Source organism: Mustela nivalis, assembly GCF_964662115.1.
Source record: "Mustela nivalis genome assembly, chromosome: 14".
NCBI classification, from domain to species: Eukaryota; Metazoa; Chordata; class Mammalia; order Carnivora; family Mustelidae; genus Mustela; species Mustela nivalis.
In genome coordinates, this window is record NC_139033.1 from 36,860,850 (window position 1) to 36,879,881 (window position 19,032).

Genomic DNA, 19,032 nt, shown 5'->3' on the forward strand with positions numbered 1-19,032 from the left:
TGGGTGGAGCCACGAGGCAGGACCAGGTGAGCGAGAGGCGGAAATGGCCGGAGAAGACATGGCGGCTCCGGCGTCGCGCGCCCTGAGTTCAAACAGGCTGTCGGCTACGGTGGCCCATGAGGGCCAACACAGTGTTAAGACTTAGACTCGCATCTAGAGACTGGAGAGAAGTGGGAGTCAGCCCAGACTGGGACAACCCTGAGAGGGCGCGGAGACTGACAGTCGAGGACCACGAGAAGGGAGCGGCCCCAGCTGGCCAGAGTCGGGTGAGGAGACAGAAGAGCAATGTCATCCATTTTCATTTCATTTCATTTCATTCATTCAGTTTGTTCTTGGAAGTGACCCCTTTACGTGACACTGCAAGGAAAGTTCTGCTTCCTTGAGACTGTCAGCCAAACAGTGCATGAAGGGCAGTCCAGATGACGGTTTCTTAGTGCCGCCTGACTGGAGCCAGATGCAGCCAACCTGTGGCAAGGCAGCTGGGCGAATAAATACCCCGAGCTTACTGTCCTCTCTCTTGCTCTCCTGCTGTGTTCCCCTCTAGCTGTATTTGACCAGAAGACAGCACGTGGATGCAGTCCCCATCAGTCAGCCTCTGGGGGCCCAGGGCAGGGTGAAGAGGAGAACTTCATCCAGCTGGTGGCAGGCAGCCCCTAGGATGGTTTCCACTGAGCCTCACCTCCTGGTTTTCTCCTCTGTGTAGTCCTCTCCCATGTTGTACGAGGGTTGGTCCATGTGACCAAAACAGTAAATAGAAATGATGAAATGTCACCTCACTAATCAGGTGACAAGAGGCACCGCAGTTTGGGAAGGCAGCTTTCTAAGATGGCCACATCGACCTCACCTCCTAATAGGCATGTGCTGGTGTAAAACCCTTTCTTTGAGTGTAGGCTGGATCAGGTGACAGGATTCCAATAAAGCAGCATATGGTGAAGGTTAGGGATGTCAGTTCTGAGAACAGGTTACAAATGATTGTGGCTTCCATCTTGTTTGCCTGCTCTGATGAAGCTTGCTGCCTGATGGCGAGGCCCCCGTGGCAAAGAACTGAGCCCAACACTCAGCTGAGTGAGCGTGATAGAGGATGCATCCCAGGTGAGACTTCAGAGTCTTAAAATATGAGGCCTGCAGTTCCAGCCCACATCTGGATTGTGGCCTTTTCAGAGACCCAAGTTCCTGGTCCACAGACAACGCGAAAAGCCAAATGTTGTTTGAAGTTTGGGGTGATTATACAGCAATAGATAACCAATACAGCTTGCTCTCTCTCTGATCACTTGCTTTTGGAAATGTCAGCTGTCCCGTCATTAGAAGCACTATGGGGAGCCCATTCCGCAAAGAACCTAGGCCTTCTGCCAGCAGCCCTGTGAGTGAGCCTGGTAGCAGATCCTCACCTAGCCAAGCTTCAGAAGACTGCAGCCCCGGGCAGCCTGATTCAGGAGACCCTGAGACCCAATCCCCAATGAAGCCACCCCTGGATTCATCACTTTCAGAAACTGTGTGAAGTAATGAATGTTCATTGTCTTAAGCTCCAAAGTTTGGGGTAATTTGCTTTGCAGCAACAGATAACGATTATATGTGTGGTCAAACACAAAAAGTTAGCAAAGAGGGAAAGGGGAAGTCCATGAAATTGGATGAAATACTCTTGAAGAGAAGTATTTGGTTCATATTCTCCAGAGTCTGAACTTAAGTTTGGAGTTATTTTTAGTTTCTCTCCTAATGCAAATAAGTTTTCCTTCCACTCAAAGACAAACTCCGGTATTTCATTCAACAAAGAATGATAATTTTAGCTACCCTTTATTTAGCATCTATTATGTGCTGGGCAGTGAATTTACACTATCCTTCACAAACAGGGAAATTAGCTTAGGTTGGGAACTTCTTCCCAAAGCAGTTAGTAAAAGGCGGAACCAGAGTTCCAAGCGGGTTTGAAGCCCTAGTTTTTCCCCACAACATTATTACAGCCTCCCTAATAGCGATCCTTATAACTTTAAATAAAAGTATCAATAATCCGAATCATAAATACAGAAGTACTACATGTTCATCCACTTAGGTTGCAAAATTAAATGGCCTTGATATTTCACAACAGGCAATGCACGTGAGGTAGGACTACTTTCACGGCCCTAACACGGGCTCCCACCCCTCCTCGTGGCCGGTGCTCAATACACTTGATGATGACATTAATTCCACAAGCATTCCAACATTTGGGGCTAAGGAACGAAATTGGTCTAGTTTCCAAAACGGCCCCAGCGCACCTACAGCTGGGGGAGAAACTGGATAATTCAGTAGGAAAAGTAGGAAGGTGGGGACCGAAGGCAGAGAAGACTGCTGCCCCCAGTGGGTCTAGGCGTCCGGGAAGTCCGGGGTCGCCGGGACCCGGATAGCCCGAGGGCGCCAGGACCCAGCGGCGGACCCGGAAGTTGCCTGTGCCCGGCTCAAAGATGGCGGCAGCAACAACATCCGCCCACTTACCCTATCCTCCTGTAACCAATGGAGCCGCGACGCTCGGGTGACTCACTGGGGCGACCTATGCATGACGTTCTGATGCAACGTCCTAGTCGAGGAAGCCACCGGTGCACGTTGGGGTGACCAGGCGGCAGAGTGTTGGAGACGATGTCCTTGGAGGTGACCGGGCCGACCGCCGGGATGGTACTAGGTGAGTGAAGCCCGGGGATCCCGGACTGTGTAAGTGGAGCGGGAACCCTACGTGGGCCAGGAACCGAGCTGCGGCAGATGGCCTGGCTTCGAGTGGGCGGTCCACTGATATTTGTACAGGAAAGATTGGAGGTGGGGGGAGGGTTGGGTGGGGGAGGGAGGAGCCTGAACCCCTGCTGGACCGCGACTCGCTGGGCGGGGCCGGTTCCCCCTCGACGCCCCCTCGGGCACCCCTGCCCCGTCCGGCGATTGGGATGGCGGCCACTCCTCGCCCTGCCCCCCTGCAAACAGTCTGGTGATTCAGCTGAGACTTAGCCACCGCGAGGCACTATAAGACGTCCGAGTACCCCCAAATATTTAAGCTCTTCGAAGTGATCGTCCGGAAGGGACTCTTGAATTCTAATTCGCTTTCACACATCCTCATTTATATTGAGATTTGCAGGGAGACCGTGTGGTGCAATAGAAAAAGGAAAAAAGGGACCAGGATTGATGCTGGTGTTCACACCTAATTAGTTGTAAGGTCTTGTGCAATTCGTTAAGCTCAGAGCTTCATTTCCTTTAAAGATCAGAAGGAAGCGGTATTTATTTGACATCGGTGCACTCTCACTGGGATAGCTGATTGATACGTGTTACTTCATTACGTCCTCCCTATAGACCTTCAAGATGGGTATTGTTTTTTCCCCTCATTTCCTAGACAAATAAGCTCAGTGGGTTAAGTGATTTCCCCAGAGTCACCCTGGCTTTTAAGGTACAACATCCAAGATTCCAGTCTGGTCTGGCCAACTTCAAAGCCTTCATCAAGGAGCTAGAAGCAGTATCACAAATTAAAATCATCAAAGTTCATTTTGAAAAGCCAGATTTGTAGCTAGTATGTTTTTATGGGATAGATGTCACTGAATTAGAGGCGTGGGAAAGAATCATGATATAATTTCTTTTGGGCCGTGGTAATTTTTTACTAATCAGATGCTTGTTCTGTTCACAAAGATAAAGAATGGGTGAGATAGTTAAAGTATGAAATGACTAATAATTACTGGCCAAATGAATAACTCATTCTGCTTTTGTAAAACAGCAGAGCTCTATGTCTCCGATCGAGAGGGAAATGATGCTACAGGTGATGGAACCAAGGAGAAACCTTTTAAAACGGGCTTAAAGGTAGTATTTCTTCTCATTCAGAAAATGACTACATTTCTTAATGACTAGTGTCTGTTAATATCTGACTTGTCAATAACTGTATCTCAGGCACCAGATTTTGGAGAGAATTTTTAGAAAAGAGAAAAGGAGGAATGTATACAGCTTTATTGGGTGAATAAGTCTAAACTTATATTTGAACATTTTTAACATGTGTCTTCTTTTTTTCCGTATCCTGCTGAGAGAATATGCTAAATTCACTTGAGGACTTTAGATCCTGAGAAGTAATAGTACATTAGTAAATTAGCATCCCAGACTCATGAGTTACTGAGTGTCTGCTCCGAGAAATGAGTCCGTTTGTAGTGTACAGATATCAGTTAAGTCTTTGAGTCTCAAGACTCAGGATCACATCTGGATTCTAGTGGTAAATTCACCAAGAGGCCTCTTAGGAGTCCATTTAGAAGAAATCTGGGTAGGAGCGCCTGGCTGGCTCACTTGGTTAAGTGTCTGCCTTCAGCTCAGGTCATGATCCCAGGGTCCTGGGATCCAGTCCCATCGCGTCCCCTGTGTTTCAGGCTGTCTACCCAGTGGGGAGCCTGCTTCTCCCTCTCCCTCTGCCTGCCACTTCCTTGCTTGTGCTTGCTCTCACTTTCTCTCTCTCTCTCAATCTCTGTCAAATAAGTAAATAAAATCTTTTTAAAAAACGAAGAAATCTGGGCATGAACTTAGTGGGACTTGGGGAAGCTGAGTCTTGCTTTTCAATTTTTGGAAGGAAATCTTTCTCTCATTTCCAGTTGTTGAGGTGATTCCTATGGCTCCCCAAAACTGACATTTAGGAGAATGTTTGCAAAATGTCACTATTAGCAAAGTGTGCTGTTCTCATTTGGGGAATTACAGTTTGGCTTCTAACTCTTAATTTAGGTGATTAACAAAAGGAGGGATCAATAGAGAGTTTCAGGTAGCAAATTCTTAGTGATTTACAAACATCTCTACCAAGTGTAATTTTTTTTTTAAAGATTTTATTTATTTATTTGAGAGAGAGAGAATGAGTGAGAGAGAGTGTGAGCGGGGGAGGGTCAGAGGGAGAAGCCTGTGGGGACTCATTGCTGGGATTCCAGGATCATGACCTGAGCCTGACCTGACCTGATCCTGACCTGAGCCCAAGGCGGTCGGTCTTTTAACCAACTGAGCCACCCCTCAAGTGTAGTTATTAAAAAGAAGAACTCTCTTACATTTTTTTTTTTTTAAGATTTTATTTATTTATTTGACAGACAGAAATCACAAGTAGGCAGAGAGGCAGGCGGGAGCAGGGAGGAAGCAGGCTCCCCGCTGAGCAGAGAGCCCCATGTGGGGTTCGATCCCAGGACCCTGAGACCATGACCTGAGCAGAAGGCAGAGGCTTAACCCACTGAGCCACCCAGGCATCCCTGTCTTAGATGTTTTTAAAAGATCCAGGTTCCCTCCTCTGCGGTGATCATTGAGTCGGGGTTAGTGTTAAAAGAAAGTGAAAAGTATTTTCCAGGTCTGGAACTAGACCTTTAGTTTCCACAAGCTTCAGATCATACAACCAGAGAGATTAATTTGTTAACATTTCTTGGCTGACTTAATCAAGTAATACAAACTATAAAATATAAATGGCACAGCAACCCCTGACATGTCCTCGTATTTATGAAAAGAGGTATTCTACATACAGGAATTTTTCAAATTAAATGAAGCTTAGCCTTTTATGTTCTTAACCGTTACTTTTGTTTCTGAAAGAGTTTCAGAAGCAACTTCCCTGATTCCTTAGTGAAGAAGAGCCACTTAGGTGTGATCTGCAGTTGACTTTCACTGTCGGTTGTCTCTCCTCTGGTGTTCTCAGTATACTTCCTGCCGGTCCCTGCAGCCACTGGAAATCCGCTGCTTCTAGTCTAGTTGTACCAGGAAACTGTATACACTCGACCCTTGAACAACCCGGGGTTTGGGGCACTGACCCCTGCAGAGTCAAAAGTCTGCAATACCGATAGCTTATAGTTGACCAGAAGCCAGTAACATACCAATAAGATAAACCAATAGCAGAAACAGTCAACACATATTCTAAATGTTATGTGTATTCTATACTGTATTTTTACAAAGAAGTAAACTAGAAAACAGCAAATGTTAAAAATTATGAGAACAAAATGTATTTACAACACTGTAATGTATCTATAGGAAAAACATGTGCATATAAGCAGATCCACGCAGTTTAAACCCGTGTTCAGGGATCAACTGTATTGTGTAGTCACGCGTGCTAGAATTGTTTGTGAGAGGACCGCATGGCTTCTGCTTTAAGCAAAGTTTTCTTAGTATGTCCGACCAGTCATTCTTTCAATCTTCACTTTTGGCTGTTGGGGTTTGTATGCTTTTTTTCTTGGCTCTTTTTTTTTTTTTTAAGGTTTTATTTATTTATTTGTCAGAGAGAGAGAGAGAGAGAGAAACAGCACAAGTAGGGGCAGTGGCAGGAAGAGGGAGAAGCAGGCTCCCCGCTGAGCAAGGAGCCTGATGTGGGACTTGATCTCAGGACCCAGGAATCGTGACCTGAGCTGAAGGCAGATGCTTAACCTACTGAGCCACCCAGGCATCCCTCTTCTTGGCTCTTGTTGGTGTTCTAGATAGTTGAAGTTACCTCATAATTAGGTTGTTATTTTGATGTCAGATACGGTACAATATTAAATTTTCTTTTCTTCCCTTCCCACTCAAGGCTCTGATGACAGTAGGAAAAGAACCGTTTCCGACCATTTACATAGATTCACAAAAAGAAAATGAGGTAGGGTGAGCCAAAAACTCTACCGAATTATATTTTGTAAATAAATTTTCATCAGAACGTAGAGATTCTGGAAAAAATCAATATCTCTTTTTCTCTCCAGAGGTGGGATGTTATTTCTAAATCACAGATGAAAAACATTAAAAAAATGTGGCATAGGGAACAAATGAAGAGTGAATCCCGGGAAAAGAAAGAGGTGAGCAATGATTTTGCCACTGTGAATGTTTTTTAAGTTAGAATACTGGAAACCTTGTGTTAACAGACTGCTTTATTGTTAAAAATTAGGCAGAAGACAGTTTGCGGAGAGAAAAGAACCTGGAAGAAGCAAAGAAGATTACCATTAAAAATGATCCAAATCTTCCCGAGCCAAAATGTGTGAGTGTAACACATACTGTCCCAAACATCGCCGTCACACCCTGTCAGACTGTCGGCTCTGTGTCCGAGGGCCGGGCCGGCTGGTGCGCTCCTTGACTCTGTCCGTCCTTCCTTTCCTTTTAAAGGGGATAGAGAGAAAATAACATTTTAAAGTTAGGAAGCTGGTCCTTTGGGGGTTCACTTTATCATAAAGTTTAGTAATTACGTGTTGAACGATTCCTGTCCCACCTAAAAGCCAGCTAAGTGTCGCCCTCCCTACGTGTCCATTTCCTCACTGTAAAATGAGGAGGTCAAAATCCATGATTTTCGTGGTATTTTTAAATAGATAAAATGTTCTGTGATTTTGTGAATTGAATTCCTCTGCATTTTTTCGTAGAACAGATGTTGAGCTGTGAGTGGCCATGCTTAGATTTCAAATAGTTCTTACTGCTCATGGGTGGTCTTTTTCCTATGTCCTAGTGATGAAAGTGTCTTGGCTACCTTTAGCCTCCCCTTCCTGTACTCCTCCTGCCTTCCTCCAGACCGATAGCTAGCCTCGGCTAGCTTCTGCCTTGTGTGTCGGGAGGAACTGTGAGGGCAGGAAGGGCTTCACGCAGACTTGTTGCTCTTATGAATTCATTTATTCACTGATTTTATATAGCAGTTTCTGAAATTCCAGATGGTTCTCAGTGTCAGTTTTGCACTAAGAGAAAGACTTGGATTTTTTTTTTTTTAACCACTCTAATATGGTGAACGTTTATTGTAGAAGGATTGTCGTTTTGCATCATTTGTGAATTTGTGACACTTGACTGCCGTCCGTCTAGTTTTAGTGGAGAAGCTGATACGTAATAAAGAACATGATCGGTCGAACGTTATTGACTTCGATTTCGCAGGTGAAGATTCATGCCCTAGGAGGATATAAAGGCCAAAGAGTAAAGGTGTTTGGCTGGGTCCACAGGCTGCGCAGGCAAGGTAAATGGTGGAGCTTTTCTTTTGTTTCTCTTGAATTTTAGACATCCCTGCTCTAGGTGAAGAAGGACATAAAAACATTTACTTAGGTGGGGATATTTTTAGTTTGGGGTGCTGGTTTATAAAAGAAGATAGTGAATTACATCGTAAATTTGTTATGACAGGTTTAAAAATTATTTAAATGCTATTTAACTGGAAGCAATCACAGAGATCAGGAGTATCCAGTAAATATTTGTCTAGCTGAATTTAATTATTTAATGAAAGGCAGGGGATGTGTTACAGGAAGGGCAGAGCCAACTCTGAAATTCATTCCTGGCAGTAGTGTTGGCTTTTATAATTTGTGTGTTTGCATTCTACTTCTCTCAGTCCTGACTTTTTGCTATCTGTAACTATTATTTTATTAACATGTATTTTATTATAAGTAGTTACACATCTTCATAAAAGGAGATGAGGCATAAATGAAAAGGGATTCTGGGCAGCAACATATATATATATATTTTTAAAGATTTTATTTATTTAACAGAGAGAGAGCATGTGTACACAAGCAGGGGGAACAGCAGGCAGAGGCAGAGGAAGAAGTAGGCTCCCTGCCAAGCAAGGAGTCTGATGCAGGACTCGATTCCAGGACCCTGGGATCATGACCTGAGCTGAAGGCAGCTGCTTAACTGACTGAGCCACCCAGGCGTCCCTGGGCAGCAATATTTATCTACCTCTCGTTGAGTACACAGCCCTATGCTAGGCCGTGCAGGGGATTCAGTGGTGAGGGAGACACAATCCCTCGTGTCAAGTTTCTGACAGTCTTGCTCTCCCATGATCACGTGGATCACGAGGCTCACATAGGATATGGAAATACAGTGAAGAAGGTGAAATGCTTTGCAGACACTGAGTAGTGATGTTTCCAATGGCCACTTGAGAGGAAGGGGGCCACGCGGGAGGTTTGAACTCAGAACAATTTTACCGTGGAGTTACCTATTACAAGATGAAATTATGAGAAAGTACTTTTAAGTGCCTTGAGAGCGGTCGGGCTACATTTTTCTTTCTCACTTTAGGAAAGAATTTAATGTTTCTGGTGTTGCGGGACGGTACAGGCTATCTTCAGTGTGTCTTGTCAGATGATCTGGTAAATATTTTTTCTTATTTCTCGCTGAAAATCTGTTGTTTTTTTTCCCAGGAAGCTCCTTTATTGTTAGTTTTAGGAGTTTTAGGATCTGTATATATATTTTAAACTGTTAGAGAAAATTTCAAGCGCATAAAAAATAGAACGGTACAGTTGACCATTGAACAACATGGGTTTGAACTGCATGTGTCTGCTGGGGCCTTGATTTTTTTTTTTTTATGCTATGAGTGAATTTTCTTTATGACTTTCTTCTTTATGACCTTCTTTTCTCAAACTTCTTATAAGAACGCGGTATGTTACGCCTAATACATAAAATACGTGTTAGTTGACTTTGTGTTGTCGGCAAGGCTTCAATCATAGGCCATTAAAGTTGTGGGAGAATCAAGTTGTATGTGGATCTTAGACTGCACAGGGGGTCAGCACTCCTAATCCCCAAATTGTTCGAAGTCACCTGTATAAAGAAACCTCATGTGCTCATCACCCGGCTTTGGTTCGGTCTTAGTCACAGACTGGGTGGCATATAAATGAAGGAAATTATCTCACAGTCCTGCAGGCTGGAAGTCGAGCTCAGGGTGTCAGCATGGTCATGTTTGACTTGGCGTGTCCTTGCATGGTGGAGAGCAGAAGGAGGAGCATACCCTTATCTCACCCTATTCTCCTGTCCAAGGGCCCACTTCCTCACACCAGCACACAGGGGCCTAGGATTTCAACATAGGCAATTTGGAGGGACAAAAACACTAAGTCCCTAGCAAGTAATGACTAATAAATGGCCAATTCTGGTTTACTGCTCACCCCTCTGACCCCTCTAGACATCATATCATTTTATATAAATACACTTGCATACACATCTCCAAGAAAAAGTATTTGTGCTATAACCACGCTAATATTAATTACACCCTCGCCAAACAGGCAACTCCTAAACATCAGTCAGATTCTCCCAGTTGATTCATAATGTCTTTCTACAGTTGTTTGGTTTGAATGAGAACCCAGACGAGATCTCTGCACTGCACTGAGCTGATGTGGCTCTGAAACTCTTTCAGTCTGTAACCATTCGTCCTTTCTATTGTCTTTTCTACCAAATTTGTTTAAAACAACCTGTTTGGTTGTCCAGTGGCTCTCCTCTACTCCGAGTCTGGCTGGTTGCCTCCTCGGGGTCATTTAACGTATTCCTCTCCTCTGGAGTTCTTACAAGCTTATCAGATTCAGGTTTGGGAGATTTTTCATTTTGTTTGACTTAGTTTGATATCTTTCTTGGAACAACTACTTCATGGGCAAGGCTGTGTGCTTCTCATTGTCTCACATCAAAGACACATAATGTCCTCTTGCCTTTTTTAATGGTTTTATGATAGCGGGTTAAAGTGTTGGTAGCCTGATCCCTCCACAGTAAAGCTACCTGTCACTTCTGTCCTAGCGGTTTTAGCAAGTGTTGATCGTAGCCCAGGTGGGTGGTTTATTATCCCAGCAGTCTGAATTTTAAAGAAAATAAAATGAGCTGTTCAGATGTTTTTAAGGGATGTGGGCTACTGTCATTTATGCATATGTATATATGTAAAATATCTGTTTACATACATATTTCTCTGTAGATCAACCCTCCTACAAAAATAGCTATTCTTGGTTAATACTAAAAAAAAAAAAAAATCGATGGCCATCTTCTTTTACTAGTTTTAGACAGGTAGCTTTTATTTGAGTAATCTGCTTAGCTTTCTGTACATCAGAGCACACATCTTAACGTAAATGTGAGTAGTAAATACGGACTTTTATCTTTTTTATAGTGTCAGTGTTACAATGGGGTTGTCTTGGCCACGGAGAGTAGTGTTGCAGTGTATGGAACGCTAAATCTGACCCCAAAGGGCAAGCAGGTGAGTAGGTTGATTTTCTCAGTGGGTAAGTGTGTCTTTGTTCTCCAGTGTTCTTATTTGTACTTTAGGGATTTGGCAAATAAATACACAGATGCGATGTACTTGATAAATTTAGGATGCCTTTTCCTCTTCCAGGGAAATATGTCTACCATACAACTCAGATGATATAACACACTCAGGGATTTCCAACTTTATAGAATTCATAAATAACCCTCATGGGCCATAGTACAGTCACTTTGCTATGGATGCATGATTAGCTTTTCAGCCAGTTGGAAATAAAAGTAATCTACCCATGGGGTGCCTGGGTGGCTCAGTGGGTTAAAGCCTCTGCCTTCTGCTCAGGTCATGTCCCAGGGTCCTGGGATGGAGCCCCGCATCGGGCTCTCTGCTCAGCGGGGAGCCTGCTTCCTCCTCTCTCTCTGCCTATTTGTGATCTCCATCTGTCAAATTAATAAATAAAATCTTTAAAAAAAAATTTACCCTGGGACGCCTGGGTGGCTCAGTTGGTTAAGCAGCTGCCTTCGGCTCAGGTCATGATCCCAGCGTCCTAGGATCGAGTCCCACATCGGGCTCCTTGCTCCGCAGGGAGACTGCTTCTCCCTCTGACTCTGCCTTCCACTCTGTCTGCCTGTGCTCGCTCTCGCTTGCTCTCTCTCTGACAAATAAATAAATAAAATCTTTAAAAAAAAAAAAAATTTACCCAAAAGCTTCAGGAAAGAGCAGTAATCTAAATCTGAAACTTCCTGAATAGAATTTGAAAGTTTCTTTTAGAGAAAGTTAAATATAATTCTGATATTCAGAGAGTTGTTTCTTCTCCAGCCAACAGGCACGTAACGGTTACTTGTTGGTAATTACTTTTCACATAATTACTGTGGTTATATTTGTTGGCTGGGAAAGAAAACAAACAAATGTGACCTATTAACCACCAGAGGGAGCCCCTAGAGTACTCCTTAATAGACTAGAAATATCGATATCAGAGGGTCTCCCAGAGTTCATGTAAAAAAACCTAAATTAAGCATGAGTATCTGATTCAAGTTCACTGAAGTAATGTGATTTGCAGAACGGAGTTGTTATGATGTGTTACTTGCTCTCCAGGGTTTGGCACCAAGGTAATTGTATATTCCGTGATATGTGGCTTCTAAAATAAATTGCTTTTAATGGAATTACTAGGGAGAATTTAAATTTTTATCATATATCCATTCCAAAGAGAAACAGCTTTCAGTAAAACCTTTGCATTTAAGGAGTGTTTCAGTGTCGATAAAATGATATTTTAACTTAACAGGGAAGGGTTAGGAAGATACATCGAATGATAACAGCAGTTAGTAGTTACTCCGTTGCAAGATTATCATTTATTTTCTAGTTTTTGCTTTTCTGTTGTTTAAAAATCATGTGTGGATTTACTCTGAAAGGAATATTAAATATCAAAATAAAATCAGATTATTAGGTCTTTGTCTAGAAGGGTAGGCTGATAATGGTGATGTCTAAAATTATCTTACCAACAATTTTGACATAAATTAAAATCTCCAATAATGTTAGTTTTTGTTTCCTTCTCTCTCCTTTTTCCCTGCCTCCCCCCTTCTAAAATGAGGCCCCCGGGGGCCATGAGCTGAGCTGTGACTTCTGGGAACTGATTGGGTTGGCCCCTGCTGGAGGAGCTGATAACTTGATTAACGAGGAGTCTGACGTGGACGTCCAGCTCAACAACCGACACATGATGATCCGGGGAGAAAACATGTCCAAGATCCTGAAAGCACGTTCTGTGGTCACCCGGTGCTTTCGAGATCACTTCTTTGATAGGGGGTACCATGAAGTAAGTGTGGTTCATCATCGTTTGCAAACAAACAGTACCTTTGGCCATTTTAAAACTTGAATAGTGGCACTCACAATCGGCCTTTACTTACTCCCCCTTTTCTTTTGAACAGGTTACTCCTCCAACGTTAGTGCAAACCCAAGTGGAAGGAGGTGCCACGCTCTTCAAGCTTGACTATTTTGGGGAAGAGGCATTTTTGACTCAGTCCTCTCAGTTGTACCTGGAGACCTGCATTCCAGCTCTGGGAGATGTGTTTTGTATCGCACAGTCATACAGGGCAGAACAGTCTAGAACACGAAGGCACCTTGCTGAGTACGGAATTGTCTTTTTAGTTTTGTTTAAAAAATTACTTTTAAGAACATACGTTTAGTGTAGCAGTCTTTATGTAGGCAGTACTTTAAGAGTGTGTGGAGGGCCATTCCACAAATTACTGGGAGCCATGTATGAAGGTTTGCCTCCTGGGCCATACCTAGCGATGTTCTCGTCTTTCACTTTTCCTTGATCCTTTATATGTTAAGAATAAACAAGAAATCACTCTTTTTAAGGGAGGAAAGGTAGGGACTCTAAAACTTGCCTGTGGCCCACCTGGATGGCTCGCTCGTTGCATGTCTGCCTTTGGCTCAGGTCATGATCCCAGGGTCCAGGGATCAAGCCCCGCATCGGGCTCAGTGGGAGGCCTGCTTCTCTCTCTCCCACTCCCTCTGCTTGTGTTCCCTCACTTGCTGTCTCTGTCTGACAAATAAATAAAATCTTAAAAAAAAAAAAACCAAAAAACTGAAATAAAGCTAATGGGCTGAGTGGGGAGTTGGTTAGCAGTGCTGGAATTTTACATTTCTGCGCAGTTTTGCGATGTTAAAATCCTTACTTAAGAGAAACTTCGCAGAAAGGTAGACCGGCTGCCAGCTAGTATCTTGTTTTTTAGATATACTCATGTGGAAGCAGAGTGTCCTTTCCTGACCTTTGATGAGCTCCTGAACCGATTGGAGGACTTGGTTTGTGACGTGGTAGATAGAGTCTTGAAATCTCCTGCAGCGAGTATAGTGCGTGACCTCAACCCGGTAGGTGTGCTGTTTATGGAAATGCAAAGTCATGATTTGGTGGGGGAAGGGGGGAGGTAATGATGTCTTCACCTTCGGTTTTTATAGATTTAATGGCGTGGCGAGCTTTGCTATAAGTGCATATATGCACACATATTTTTATCTTTTATTTTTTAAGGTAAAATTGATAGCATTATGTTAGTGTCAGGTGTGCAGCATCATGATTTGATAGTTGTATGTATTATGAAATGATTATCATAAGTCTAGATAACATCTCTTACCAGACACTGGTACAGTTTGTTCTTTTTTATGCTGCAGCCTTCTAAGATCTACTCTCTTAGCAAATTTCACATTTATAAATAGAGTATTGTTAGCTGTAGTCCCCTTGCTTCACATTATACCCTCAGAACTGTTTTATAACACCTTTTGACCACCTTCATTCATTTCTGTACCTGTATTTTTAAGAGTAAAATTTGATACTAGTCATTGCCAATGATTTTATAATATTTTACATAGGAGGAGGTCATGTATATTTTCCATTTTTAGAAATGTCCTCATTGTTTTCTTGTCTGAAATAACATTTTACACTAACAACGGGTAGTTTTCCCTATAATGGAAATTTTAGTGTTTCGGTTTCTTTGTATACACTGTTTTTTCTTGCTATTGTAGAACTTCAAGCCTCCCAAACGGCCTTTTAAGCGGATGAACTATTCAGATGCTATTGTGTGGCTGAAGGAACACAACATAAAGAAAGAAGATGGAACTTTCTATGAATTTGGAGAGGTATGCATCGCCTAAGTGTATTGCTGCTGAGGTGATCGAACCAGGAATGCAGAAGGCAGCCGCTTGTCAAAAAAATGGCGACAACAGACCCTCCTTGGGGTTGTCTGAGGATTCACTGAGTCCACAGATGTAGAGTCAGCCTTAGTCCGCTTCTGTGGTGGTCAGTAAATATTAGCGCCATGATAGCCTTCGCAGCTCATCTTTTGCCTTTTTCCTCTTCTGTGGTCAGTCCATGCTCCTTACTTGACTCTAGGGGTAGCTCTCTAGGCTGGCACAGTGCCTCAGACATTTCATGCAAAATTTGAGGCTTTAAAATTTCATGCAAAATGTTGATATGCGGTATGTTCGTTTTATTTGTTTGGAGAAAGTATCCGCCTCTTTCAAAAAGGAAGCCTCCGGCAAAGGAGTGTATTGAAGCTCCTTCAATTGGAGAAGAGTCAAAGAAGAAAATAGCTGTTGGTTAAAATGCAAGAGAGAAGGCCAAGGTGGTCTGGTGTCCCAGATACACTGTGTGGACGTACCAGAGGTGTAGACTGTGAAGCCCTTTTCCCAGTGCATTTAACCATTTCTCACATAGTATTTGCAAGTCCGCTTTATAGATAAAAGAGGAGCAGCTACTGCTTAGAGCTTTAATTTTTAGAAGGAATTTACAGAGAGAACAAACAGGACTCTCGACCTATATAAATTATTCTTTCCATTTCATGAATTCGTTGGTGGCATAGAGTAACAAAGTTTTGTATTAAAAATTTAAGAAGTGTTATTACCTAAAACTTAGCCAAGTAGTATGATGGAGTGGAAAGAGCCCCATCTTTGGAGGAAACCCCCACCACCACCACCAGGTGGCTTAGCTCCCACCTGTGTCCTTATTGCTGTGTGACAGAAGGCCAGTGACCCCACCCTCTTTCCTCGGAGGTCACAGCTGCTTTGCAAAGTTGTGAGGATTCAAAGCTAAATTCCTGGCAGGGTCCATGGTTCAGGAAGCCCTTGATGCTTGTCAACATTTATCGTATTCTGATGTCATCCCATGCACATGAGGTCACCAGAGTAGATGAACATCCCATGTTCTACATCCAGTAGGTGAATGGAGGATGAATCTTCCAACTTTTTGGAACGTGCAGTAAGACTGTTTCCCCCCAGTTAAATCCTACTGTGGTATATAGAACAGATAAAAGCCGAGAGACCAGAAGCATCCCACTCATCTCCAGTGGGGCCTGGGGCCTCATGACAGCTGCGCCAGGAGATTGCCAAGCCCCAATGAGTCTTGTCAAGTTCTCAGTCAGTTTGTACTAGGACGAGAGTTTTCAGTATTACCTTGAGTTTATATGTGGGTTACTGAAGGATGTTTTGAGACAGAAGCAGATGAACTTGGTTCATCATCGTCTGACGTTTCTTGGCTAAGTGTTCCAGGTGTGGTTACACTTGGAAATTTCACACTGGTTATTTGTCTTAGGGCTCTGTCTTACCACCATTGAAGCCATATAGATGTACTGTAACAGGCAAGAAGTCCAGATAACAGGAAAGTTTAAGGATTGGTGTTATTAATAACACAGGCTGTGCATAGACCAACGATGTTTTGGAGCCTTCACTGATTGTCTTATACCTCACGGGACTAAGTGGACCACGTTTGCTTCAGAGCTGGGTAAAATTGGCCACTGAAAAAAATAACTGCACAGTATCTAGTCTCAGTGATAATGGCTTCGAGTGTTGTTGTTTTTTTAATTTTTTATTTTTAGGGGTTTGGTGGGTGGGTTTTTATTCCTCAAGCAGATGGTGCTTGATCTACTGTAAAGGGAAGCAGGTCTTTTGCAGTTGGTTTAATAACTGCGTGCGAGTTGTTAAAATACCTTTATTATTTTTGGAAGAAAGTGTTGCTTCCACCATGTGTTTGGGTTGTGGATGGGTGTGTGGTCTCTGCTACGTTACATTAATAACATGAAGGGCTGCTGTGGGTGAGAGCTGCTTCTGTCTTGTTGCCTTTTGAGTTGTAAATGTTAATGAAGTCTTGTTTAACCTCAGGATATCCCAGAAGCTCCTGAGAGACTGATGACGGACACCATTAATGAGCCCATCTTGCTGTGTCGATTTCCTGTAGAGATCAAGTCCTTCTATATGCAGCGATGTCCTGAGGATTCCCGCCTTACAGAATCTGTCAGTCTGTGATTCAAATAGTATTACTAATTTTGCTTTCTAATGGGGTGGGGACTGCCACTGGACTAAGATAGAGCTCATGGCAAATATTTCATTATACATCTAGCATGGCAGTATGTAAAGAAGTGGCTTTGTCCTCTCTTGGGCTTATCATATCTTGTTAAATTATAGGCTTTGAATATTTGAGTATTACATGACCATCGTGCTCCTTTAGCTATGAGTTTAATGGTGATTTTCTTTGAAACTGTAGCCTGGTAGTAACTGCATTTTATTTACTTGTTTTTAAAGGTTGACGTGTTGATGCCCAACGTCGGTGAGATTGTGGGAGGCTCAATGCGTATCTGGGATAGTGAGGAGATACTGGCAGGTTATAAAAGGGAAGGAATTGACCCCACTCCCTATTACTGGTACACAGATCAGGTAAACAGTTTTGTGCTTTGTTTTTAATACTCTTTAAATTGTTTTCATTTTAATAGTTCTGTATAAATTGGAATTTTTAAAAGGAGAGAATTCAGTGTGGTACTTTGATGTGGGAACAAGCTGTATTCAATTTCATGGTTGTAATGTGGCATGTGACTAGTTTTGTCTTTGTCTAATACGTTGACTTAATTTGAAAAACAACCCAGCTACTGGCCTTGCTTAATGCAGTCCTTCTTTTCTTTTTTTTTTTTTTAAACAGAGAAAATACGGCACGTGTCCTCATGGAGGATATGGCTTGGGCTTGGAACGATTCTTGACCTGGATTCTGAATAGGTATCACATCCGAGATGTATGCTTGTACCCACGATTTGTCCAGCGTTGCAAGCCATAACTGGTTCTTCCAGAAGCATTAAGGAAAGAATACAGTTTATGAAAGGAACAGACTGCCTCTTTAAAAAAAATACAAAAACAAAAAGCCAGAATCTTCCCTTTTTTATTCCATTGGTGTATGGCCATTTCTTTTTTCTCCCACAAAAAGCAATCCAAATCATGTGAATATCCAGTGACGTCATTGTTAGCATTTTAAGGAACACTATCCATCCATCACAAAGTTTGGGGGAACTATGTGGTGTGTAACACTACGGTCGCAAGTCCAGTTCAGCATTTTACCCAATTATAGGTTGTAATTTTTTCATCGTCTGTATCACATATATCATTAAGCAGAATTTAATTATGATCTAAGACATTCCAGTAACCTAATCTTTCCGCCCTGTTAAGTGTAACTGGAATTCTTTAATTTATATCATTTTATTGTACAGGCAATTTATAACAAACATCTTGAAGGAAAATTGGCAATGTGGTGTAAAAAATCTGCTAGTATTAGTGAAATTCATTGGTAGATACTGGAATCAAACAAAGACAGTTTTGCATTGGTTATTAATCTTTTCTAATCCTATAGAGCTGCTTATAATTCTAAAGCATACGAGTTGATGTGGAGAAATTTAAAAAAAATGGGAATTTTGCGTTAATTTGAAATAACAGCACATTCTTTTTGTTGTTGTTGTTCTTTGCGTTAGTTTAAGCTAAAGAGGCAGAGTGATCTTCTCTCTTTCCTGGTAGTTTCTAAGTAATTAAGAATAAGTAAGTTCCAAAAGAATTTGCCGCTGGAATCTTAATGACAACTGTATGTGGCCGTTTGACTCTTCCCACACTGTGACTTTAGATCTAATCTGCTACCTTATTAACTCCCAGCAGGCTTATTGAATGGCTTCATTTCAGATTTGGTTAATTTCTTTCCCAAAATGCATGTCATGTATTCTCAGTAGGCTGTATTCCCAGCAATCAATAAATGGACACACATTAAAAACTATTTGCTGGCTTTAATTTTTCTAAAGCTGAACGCCTATTGGTTCATGTGTTTTGCATTTTTAAAAATCTTTTTACTTTTCATGACGTATGTATGTGAAATTAGATATTACTAAATTTAGTAGGTACTACTAAAAACACGCGGTAAAGAAAAGGAACAATTTTTTCACATTAGGTGTAGGTTCTAGTCATGTTTTATGATCTTCTTTATTTTTCAACACACTAGATTATATCCTGTTTTCAATTAAGTGAAATGACAGATGGAAATGAGGCATTTATAGTAAATATATATATAAATATATATTTATATATATATTGCTACTGAGAATCCCTAAGCATTCTCATACCTGGTCCTTGACATAGGAGCTATTTCGGAAACTTGTCCCCACTCTTCTGAAATTTCATGACGCTATTTCTTGGGAATTTGCGTCCATCCCACAGGGTGGGTGACAGGACCCTCACACCCAGGAAATCAAGCCCTTGAGTTGTGTTCAAGTTTCTAAAATTGCCTCATTCATGAAAGTCTTTTTTTCTGTTTTGCTTTCTCTCTAAAACTGCTACTGTTCAGGTATTAAGCCATTTATTTATTTATAAAGATTTTATTTACTGGAGAG

At 42.2% G+C, this 19,032-nt stretch overlaps 1 protein-coding gene across 2 annotated transcripts; it reads left to right on the plus strand.

Moving 5' to 3' along the window:
* Nucleotides 1-41: 41 nt before the first annotated feature.
* NARS1 (asparaginyl-tRNA synthetase 1) lies at nt 42-18,422 on the plus strand. Of its 2 annotated transcripts, none has more exons than XM_082699840.1 (15): nt 42-2,647; nt 3,716-3,798; nt 6,494-6,559; nt 6,660-6,752; nt 6,842-6,931; nt 7,804-7,882; nt 8,929-8,999; nt 10,769-10,855; nt 12,444-12,665; nt 12,778-12,977; nt 13,588-13,723; nt 14,372-14,485; nt 16,502-16,633; nt 16,922-17,053; nt 17,313-18,422. In XM_082699840.1, the coding sequence occupies exons 1-15, from the start codon at nt 2,605-2,607 to the stop codon at nt 17,442-17,444; spliced, it is 1,680 nt and encodes a 559-aa protein (XP_082555966.1). In that variant the 5' UTR covers nt 42-2,604; the 3' UTR covers nt 17,445-18,422. The 2 variants fall into 2 exon arrangements, with proteins under 2 accessions (XP_082555966.1, XP_082555967.1); XM_082699841.1 differs by having other exon boundaries at nt 2,515-2,647; nt 3,719-3,798.
* The last annotated feature ends 610 nt before the right edge of the window (nt 18,423-19,032 follow it).

Coding starts and splice junctions, on each gene's coding strand:
- NARS1 (XM_082699840.1), top strand. CDS start 2,605: ATGTCCTTGGAGGTGACCGGGCCGACCGCCGGGATGGTACTAG. Junction 9,000..10,768: donor GTGTCTTGTCAGATGATCTG/GTAAATATTTTT, acceptor TCTTTTTTATAG/TGTCAGTGTTACAATGGGGT. Junction 16,634..16,921: donor ATTCCCGCCTTACAGAATCT/GTCAGTCTGTGA, acceptor TTGTTTTTAAAG/GTTGACGTGTTGATGCCCAA.